Here is a 9,898-nt window from a genome sequence, read left to right on the forward strand (position 1 = left end):
AACACAGTCAATGAATAGGTTCAATATTGTGGGGGGTGGGGTGCTCAATAATCTGCAGTGTTGGCTCCTATGTTCCCCATTCTGCTGATTATGGTCTTAAACAAATATGGCTGGTAGTGATTTCAAATAAATTAATGTTGGATGTTTGTCAAGTTGTAGGCCAAAATATGCCCACTGGCCAGTAGAAATTAAAAAAAGGCATTTATGCAGTTAGCACCCACTGTAGATTGATCTGTAGCTGGGGGGGGGGGGGTTGTAATCCAAACATCTTTGTAAAGGAACAGATTTTGAAGCATGGAAAGAGGTCTGATCTCTGTATGAGTTCACCATTCTACATACTTTCTTCCATTGTCTGTATTACACTGCTGCAATGGCAAGGCATGACCAGATTTGCCTACAGCCTTTCTTCAGGAAAAAGGAAAAAAAAAAAACCCCAGCATGACCAGAGTGTAATTAGAGGTTTCTACATAAAAAGGGCCGCAGACAGCAAAAATACATCTCTTCTTTTAAAGCAAGACTGCTAGAAATTGTATTGCTTAGTTTTCTTATTATTATTCAAAGGAAAGCGTGTAACTAGTGGAAGGATTCATAAGTATTCTCTGTCTGGTCATTCTTCCAACAGAACCGAACTGACGGGAGGCAAAAAAAAAAAAAGGCAGCAGGATCCGTGCCTTAAATGGGAACAAGCAGGCAATCTGCCCGGGCTTGTTCTAGGGCTGGAAACACACATATGCTATTAAAGGTCACCGCGTTTCTCCTCCCGCCGGCCGCGGCAATAGGTAACGCCGCGCCCCCTTCCCTTCCCCCTCCCCTTTCCAGAAATCGGTGGACAGCGACCCTGGCTTTCTCCTGAACAGAACACCGAAGAAAGCAGTCGCAGAGGGCAAACGCGGCCATTGGAACCGCCAGCCCGAGGGGCGGGCCTTGTGACGTCACAAAGGTTGAGGGCGTTGCGTTTCCCTGCGCTAGCCCCGCTCTTATATAGGGAAGTGCCCGCAGCCATTCAGCTTACTAGCGAGCCGAGAGGCGTCAGGTCGTTCGTGGGGAAGCTGGAGCGACCTCGGGGAGAATTTGCGCGATGGAGTTGTTGCGGACTATAGCGCATCAGCCAGCCGGCTGCCCGGGCAAAGTGTGCGAGCAGGCGCTCGGGAAAGTCTGTGACTCCAAGCGGAGAAAGCCGCCGGCGGGGGTGGCCGAGGAGCACGTGCACCCGGTGGCGAGCGAAGTGTCGCGGATTATCACCGATCCCAGCACTGGAAAGCGTTACTGCCGTGGGAGGGTGCTTGGAAAGGTAAATGCAGTCGATTCGACCTGGATGCGCACCCAGTGCCGGCTCACCGCGTCTTACAACCACAACGATGCGCTCTTAGGGGGATAATTCAATCCAGCCAACCTTTATGCTTCTCTTACGGTTGGGGTTTTTTTTCCCCCCCCTGGACCGATGGTGCCCCTAGTTTTTCGTAGCTCCCTCCGGTTTACTCGCTCCTGCCAGGAGGAGCTTAAGATAGTGACCTGGAGGCGTTGCTATGCCGATCCTCATCTGACCTGGCTAGCATAATTAATATCAATAATTAAAGTGACTGCTTAAAAAAAATTGATACGAGGCATGTGCAAAATGCAAGGAGCACACTTTCTAATCTAGCATAAATTATGCTATTACGAATATGAGGGCGAAAGCTTTTTTTGTGTGGAAATCTTCGGTTTGCGTTATTCTACAGTATTATGCTTTTTAATTGTAGCGTTGTTAAAAGCTTGTAGCGTTTATTGCACGATCTGTAGTGCTGAAAGCTCTTCTTCCCTTGTGTAACTTGGCATCTATTGTTCTGCAGGGTGGCTTTGCAAAATGCTATGAAATGACAGATCTGACAAACAACAAAGTGTATGCCGTGAAAATTATTCCTCACAGTAGGGTCGCTAAGCCTCATCAAAGAGAGAAGGTGTGTTAACTGTTTCCTTTTCCGATTTAGCTGTTTGGAATAAATGGCTCTCCTTTCTCTGAGGCTAAATGCAATATATTCCTCTTTTCTTCTTAGATTGACAAAGAAATTGAGCTGCATAGAATCTTAAATCACAAACACATCGTACAGTTTTATAACTACTTTGAAGACAAAGAGAACATCTATATTCTTCTGGAGTACTGCAGTAGAAGGGTAAGCACTAGCTTTTAGATATTCAGGCTTTGTTTTTATTCCCTTTGTATATATTTTTTTTTTTTTTGTCCTGGTGATTTGAGTTTTATGGGTAGTATACCGCAAGATTATCTATCATTGGGTTGATATGTGCGTTTTTTTCTGTCCTGTTTTTTTAGTCTATGGCTCACATACTGAAAGCAAGGAAGGTCTTGACAGAACCAGAAGTACGATACTACCTCAGACAGATTGTTTCAGGGCTGAAATACCTTCATGAGCAAGAAATTCTGCATAGAGACCTTAAGCTGGGTAAGTGCTCTTTGTGATTATAAAGCGTTGGCTTCCGCTTCTGCGGTTTCTCTCTGGCACTTTGATATCCAGCCCTTGACAGCTTAATTGATGGGAGTAGTTCTGACTTCCCTTGAAAAGCTTTGACTTTTTTTTTTTTTTTCTTTCATTTTCTTGTGACCTTTTCAATTAGTATTGTTGTGTATTTAAAAGCTGTTCTATGCACTTACACAATTTCTACACATTTCTTAGGGATTAATGTTTCTACGGTGGGCTTTTGTCTTCTAGGAAACTTTTTTATTAATGAGAGTATGGAGCTAAAAGTCGGTGACTTTGGTTTGGCTGCAAGGTTGGAACCATTGGAACAAAGAAGGAGGTAAGCCTTTTTTTTCAAACCCTCATTAAGCATTGAAGTGTGGTGCGTGACGCTAAGGGCACTAGCGTAATCCCGATATCTAGCTATAAACATGGTATCTGCTCTAAAATATAATCAAGAATTTATATTGTGCTCTATCAGTGTGGCTCACTTTTAGAGTGGCTGTCTCTGCACCCGGAGGTTGTGAGGTCAAATCCCAGTGCTGCTCCTTTTGACCCTGGGCAAGTCACTTAATCCTCCAGTGCCCACCGCTTTGAATGCCAAAGCCACAAAAAGGCAGAATACGAGTCCCCTTTCCCTGCTCTTAATTCTAGGCTACTAATGACTAAGGCTGGTCAGATTAATGTCTGTGCAGCTTCATACACTAGGTTGTGCTGTGCTGATTACAGGAAGCTGTCAACTGGTATGTGGAGACTGACTTAATAATGCTGCTATTTCTAGAACCATTTTTCTAGGAGGAAGGGGTTTGTGTGTAATGGTTGTAGCAGAACAAACTGCAGGTCTGAAACCATACAGAACTTAAATTTGCATCCGAAGCTGTCCTCTGTTGCTGAAAGTGAAGTGGCTGCTAGCTTCCTGGCCCAGCACTGAACACCTCCATTTTTGCTCAGATTCATTATCCATCTTAATGATAAATTCAAGGGATAAATGTGTCTGCAGATGCAGAGAAACTGATTTTATGCCCGTTTTATGGAGAAGTGGGGAAGATTGTTCAACGGCAGTACTGTACCCCCAGAAAATAGTATATTACACAGCTGATGATGCTATAGTGCATTGAAATCCCACATGACTCAAGCATAACATGTTGCTGACATGACTTGTTTTGCAGAACAATTTGTGGCACACCAAATTACCTCTCCCCTGAGGTCCTGAACAAACAAGGACATGGCTGTGAATCTGATATTTGGGCCTTAGGCTGTGTAATGTAAGTGCCTCAACTTTATAGTTTTAATACTGCACAAAAGTTGTATTCAGTGTAACTCATCTAGTTGGTTGATGTAAACTTGTATGTGAATTTAAGTAACTGCTACCTGAATCTGCATGTCTAGCTCTAAACATACTTTGGGAGCTGACTTTTTTTTTTTTTTTTTAACTAAATCTTTTATTAATATGATCACAAAGAAAACCAAACACATAACCCAGGTGTTTGTGGATCCTTCAATGTACCTGTCATCAATATACTCAATTTCCCTGTCCCGTCCCCATTTCTGTAAGCTCTGCCTTAAACGCACAAGCCTTGAACACTTATGATTTTAAAGTGTTTGAGGCTTGTTCAGATGAGGATGGAGTTTGCAGGAACGGGGCAGGAACAGGAAAAGAACTCGTCGGGATGGGAAAATGAGTTCCCACGGGAACGGGGAAAATTTCTCCCCATGTCATTCTCCCTTTTTTTTTTTTTTTTTAGTATCTTTATTGGATGTGCACTTGTAAATCACTTGTCATTCTCTAATTCCAGTCCCTTCCCCCCCTCCCCCACCCTCAACTTCAACTCCCAAATGTTCAACCTACAAGCAAAGTCAAACCAAAATTGAAATACTTTTGGTAGCTTTGGGGATTATAGATTGTCCTCGGAAGGGACCCCTGCAAGCTTAATGCATTATATATTTGTACATAAACAACCTAACCTGCAAAATGTGATGCACCTTTCCAGAAATATATTCTCAATTTGCCTATCTGAGATTAAAGAGCAAATATCCTGGGCTACTTGCCTGGAAGTGTTGCTCTGAAACGTGCCTTGACTACTAAGAAGTTGTAAACTAATCTTTTTAACTTTATTAGCTCATAGGTGTGCCCTTATATCCAATTAATCTATGCTTTTCTTCTCATTTAAAAGGTATACCATGCTATTAGGAAGGCCACCATTTGAAACAACAAACCTTAAAGAAACCTACAAGTGCATAAGGGAAGCAAGATATTCCATGCCTTCATCATTAATAACACCTGCAAAACATTTAATAGCAAGTATGCTGGCAAAAAATCCAGATGAAAGGCCTAGCTTAGATGAACTAAGTCAACATGAGTTTTTCACACAGGTCAGTACTAGTCACTCTTTTTTTTTTTTTTTTTTGGTTAAAATGACTATATAAATAATGTGTAGATGTAGGACAGTGATGATGCAGCAGTGTGGTAAAGTGACCTTTTTTTAAAAAAAAAATTGTACTTTTAGGGCTTTACACCAGAACGTTTAACCACTACCTGCTGTCACACTGCACCGGACTTTCATTTATCTAGCCCAGCAAAAAGTTTCTTCAAGAAGGCAGCTGCTGCTCTGTTTGGTGGCAAAAAAGAAAAAACAAGATACTGTGATTACCATCAGAGTAAGTATTTAACATCTGGTAAATGCACTATCAAAGATACAAGTTCATGAAATACTAACTTATTTTTGGTGACTGTTCAAAAACCAATAATACTCTCAAAATCACTGTCTCTCTTTAATAGATAAACTGAAAGAAGAACAAGAAATCTACAAGCTTATGCAGGACTTGAAAAAGGCGTCCATAACTCAGCAGCCCCACAAACACAGAACCGATGAGGTTGGTTGAAAAGAATGAATCTGATCTGCACTTCTCTCCCTCCCCAGTTGGCACCTTGCAACACAAGATTGCTTATCCTATCTGGCATAAGCATAGCTTATGAGTGCAATAGGGTAAGGTAACTTAAAGGATTCCCATGTTCTTTTCACAGGGTAAAGTAGGGTGCAAGTTACCGAACGTTGCAGTTGAAAAACCTGGCCAGCTAACAGAAAAACAGCAGGTTGGAGATGTGATCCGAATGATAGTCAGAGGAACTCTAGGAAGCTGTAGCAGTAGCAGCGAATGTAAGTATCAAGATGGCCTCTGTCAAAACGCAGCAGTAGCAAAATAGTTCTAAAATGCTAGTGTCCTTGTCATTCTTAAGCTCCTCCTACTTAACTACAGCCTTTATGAGTCTAATCAGAATGCCAAGTAGGCATTAGTCATACATTTGTAGGGATGACAAGCACAGGATGGGGCTAAGTCATGATGGAAGCTTTTTAAAAATTTTTCCAAAGAGCATGTGTTTAGAACAGTTCAGTTTGGAGGAGCTGCACATCTTAAGTAGCTTTGTACAGTGGCATACTAAGGGGAGGGGGGGAGGTCCGTCCCGAGAGTTGTCTTGATAGCGGCATGGCACCCATCCTCCTTTCTGCCCCCTCTCGCTCCTTACCTGCCCCCCTCCCCACTGCCATGCGCATGGCTTCCCTTTCCTGTATCTGTTAACATTTCTAATGGCGATCAACCACCCCTAACCTGCTGTCGCGCCTGCATCTTCTCTTCTGACATCACTTACTGCTACCCACGCCTAGGAAGTGATGTTGGCGGACGAGCCCACGCAGACGCAACAGCAGGCTGGGGGTTGCTGCTCGTGCCAGGAACATTGGCGGTACGGAGTAAGGGAAGCAGCGTGCACGCACGACTGGGAGGGAGGCAGGGGAGGAGCGCTTCTCACCCGCACTGCACCACTGGCTTTGCATTTGATCTAAATTACATATTTCATAGGATCCTCTTGAGAGCACCAGCTGATAGTGAAGCGATAGCAGTTATCTGTTCAACCAATGGACGTAGCACTTTTAATTTTTGCATTTGCTTTGACCATTGATTTTCATTAATGGTTATTTAAAAGTTACATAACTTATTAAATGCATGCTACATCTATATGTAGTAAAGTCCTTAAGAACCCATTTTACTAAACTGCACTAGTGATTCCCATGCAGCAAATGTGGTCACTGGCAAAGTAATGGGGCGGGAGCCAGACCGCCCCAGGCGCCGGCACCTCTCCATCCCCCTCAATCTATGCTTCCTCCCCCCCCCCACTAGTGCCAGCCCAGCTTCCTCTAAAATCACTTCTGGGTCTAAGGGCCAGGAAGTGACCCGTTGGAGAGAAAGCCAGTGCGAGCAACAGGCCAGAGTAGCTGCTTGCACTGGCAAAGATTAAAAAAAGGTATAGGGGTGAGGAGGGCGTGAGTGTGGCATGGGAGGCAGATGGAGAGGTGGGCACAGGGGGGCACCATTGGCACAGGCACCTCCTACCCTCACTACACCACTGAATGTGGTGCAGTTCATTCAGTTCCTATGGGCTGCATTGCATTTGCCACGCCAGGACTTGCTACTGTGGGTATGTAAAAGGGGCCCCTAGGTCTAACTAGGAACTTTCTTAAATTCTTGTGAGGACATAATTTGATCTTTAAATCAAATAACACAGCTCAAGCAGAGTGCTTCCTTTTCATTGTATTGGAATTAATTGACTGAAATTCACGAATGAAATGGTTTGTGTTTCAGGTCTAGAGGACAGCACCATGGGAAGTGTTGCAGATACTGTTGCAAGAGTGCTGCGAGGATGTTTAGAAAACATGCCCGAAGCAGACACCGTTCCCAAAGAACAGCTGAGTGTTACCTTCCATTGGGTTACAAAGTGGGTCGACTACTCTAACAAGTACGGCTTTGGATACCAGCTTTCTGATCACACTGTGGGGGTCTTGTTCAACAATGGATCTCACATGAGCCTGCTACCTGATAAAAAGTAAGCAGTACTAAAACTAGCAGTGTGTATTTAGTATATCTTATATTTTAAATTATATTTTAATATTCTGACCAACTCCTTTTTTTTTTCCTTCTATAGAACAGTTCATTACTATGCTGAGCTTGGGCAGTGTTCAGTTTTTCCAGCTACAGATGCCCCTGAACAATTTATCAATCAAGTAACTGTTCTGAAGTACTTCTCTCACTACATGGAAGAAAATCTCATGGATGTAAGTATTCAAGTGGAATTATACATGAAATTGCATTTGCATTTGGATAGACTTGATGATGGCAGCCATCTTGAATGACAGCAGCAAATGATATTCTATAGAAAATATGCCACATTTTAGAAATGATGGCTGCTTGTACTTCTCACAATGGGTTGAATTCAGGGGGGACCCATGGATTCAAGGCACTACTTTTTCCAAGCTTATATTTAGATATTTATGACAAATGCTTTATAAAATGCAGGCTAATTTTAGTACAAATCAGCCTTTCATAGATCTGTTAATGCTATTGTAGTTACAGCAGTACAGATTAAACAGCTCTATTGAATAGCTTAGATTAATGCGAAGACAAATGGCTCCATTTTGTGAATGGCCACCTGTTTTTATATGTATCTGTTTTGGCCTGTCTTCAGCTAGGTGAAGTGAGAATTTTAAATTAACCTTGTCGGGCCTGCCATTCTTTCTCTGGCTGCCTGTGACAGGGTCAGTTGGGATTTCTTGGGTTGTGCCGGCAATATCAGAAGCACTAGATATCTTCCATTAGACATGAGCTTCAGGCTCAGTTCAGCACTATAGTGGCTGACTTTACTCTCTTCCCTTCCTCCTGTGGTCCCATTTTAGTGGTATGATTCAGATGACCAAGATCCTGGGGAAAGCCATTTCTTACCTTGCAGGCATACTTTTGGGATCCTGCCAGGTATTTGTTTACAAGATTGCCTGTCCTGGTCACAAGATTCTAGTGTGACAGACTTTTTTGGGTCTGTTTTCAGTATAGTTACTATAAAAACCCCAGCATAAATATTTTGGGCTGTGCATTAGAAATAAGGAGTTGCCTCTGAATTTAATGTGCTGCATTCTTTTTCTTTTTTTCTTTTTAGGGAGGAGACCTGCCCAGTGTGGTGGATGTCCGTAGACCCAGGCTCTATCTCCTTCAATGGTTAAAATCTGATAAAGCATTAATGATGCTGTTTAATGATGGCACATTTCAGGTAACAATACATCTTAACACTTAAATTCTGCATTAATTTCTAAGAGCATGTGGGAGAGAAATACATCACTTAAATTTTGTGGTAAACTGCTTTCAGCTACTCTGATAAGACAAGGTTTAAGTGCAATGGTTCATTTGTAAAAGGGTGTTAAAATGTCTTATATTGCTACCAGAAGTGCATCTCAATCTGTTGCATGATTTAGTAACAAATGTAGATGTTTGAGTTTTCATGTTAAAATATGTAACAAATTTACTTTTTTCTGCAGGTGAACTTTTATCATGACCACACCAAAATCATCATTTGCAACCAAAGTGAGGAGTACCTGTTGACTTACATCAATGAGGAGAGGATATCGACAACCTTCCGCCTGACAACACTTCTCATTTCAGGGTGTTCAGTGGAATTGAAAACTAGAATGGAATATGCCTTGAACATGCTACTGCAAAGATGTAACTAAATTTGATTTGAGATTTTCATAAACCAAATGGGACTTGTTACTGAACTACTACAAATGCTGTGGAAGTCTCTTGAATGTTGAAGACAGATGGGTGGTAGTACAAACACAATTCCCTTTGTGGTTTTACTGGGCTGGGACCAGACCTGAGAGATTCTGTGAATCCTGCGTTTTTTGTGGACCAAACACAATGGAATGGTGTGGAATTACTTGGAAAGGGGAAATGGGTTCTCATTTCAAATCTAAGATGGCTATAATGGTAGGGTTGACTTCATTGATGCTCATAGTATACCTACTGATGGAAAACTTTAACTGTGAATACATTCCTGGAAGAAAGAATGTTGCTTATGGGGGAAGAGAAAGTTTAAGCTTTTGGAAAGCTGACTGCTGCAGCCTTTGGCTGCTTGACTTTGTGAATTATGGCCATAATTTTGTTCTTCATGGACCATATACTGTAAACTAGCAAATAGCCACATTTTGGGGCTGGACAAGTACTTTTTAATGAACTTATTTATTGCAGCCCAAAGTGAAGTGTGTTATTTATTGCCTATTTTTTTGATTAAATATTTTAAATATACACTTGACAATAAAGAAAATAAGTCACATTGGGCAATGGTCTCTTTAAGCTTTCAGATTTCATCACCTGGCACTAGTCCTACTGATCTTAAATTGTTCTGTGCATTTTTCAAGCTGATGCTAGCCAATATAAAGATGGCAAACCTGATGGGAAAAGTACATTTATAGAACTAGAGGAGCTGTTGACTACTGTTTAAAATTGGTTCCAAAGTTGGTGGCATGGGGAGCTTCTCAATAATTGCACATAGGCTTTGGCAAACTTCTCCAAGCAATTTGTTGAACCCTCCAAACTAAACAAGGGCACCTACTAAAGATATTAAG

The 9,898-nt window shown here is 42.0% G+C and overlaps 1 protein-coding gene across 1 annotated transcript; it reads left to right on the forward strand.

The window, feature by feature from the left end:
- The first annotated feature begins 955 nt into the window (after positions 1–955).
- Positions 956–9,610, forward strand: PLK2 (polo like kinase 2). Its single transcript, XM_033930867.1, has 14 exons — positions 956–1,291; positions 1,830–1,937; positions 2,034–2,150; positions 2,309–2,438; positions 2,706–2,793; positions 3,623–3,718; positions 4,628–4,826; positions 4,961–5,111; positions 5,233–5,327; positions 5,479–5,611; positions 7,092–7,332; positions 7,432–7,561; positions 8,437–8,547; positions 8,813–9,610. Exons 1-14 carry the CDS (start codon positions 1,079–1,081, stop codon positions 9,002–9,004), a joined length of 2,004 nt encoding a protein of 667 aa, XP_033786758.1. The 5' UTR covers positions 956–1,078; the 3' UTR covers positions 9,005–9,610.
- The last annotated feature ends 288 nt before the right edge of the window (positions 9,611–9,898 follow it).

Source organism: Geotrypetes seraphini, chromosome 1 (genome assembly GCF_902459505.1).
Source record: "Geotrypetes seraphini chromosome 1, aGeoSer1.1, whole genome shotgun sequence".
NCBI classification, from domain to species: domain Eukaryota; kingdom Metazoa; phylum Chordata; class Amphibia; order Gymnophiona; family Dermophiidae; genus Geotrypetes; species Geotrypetes seraphini.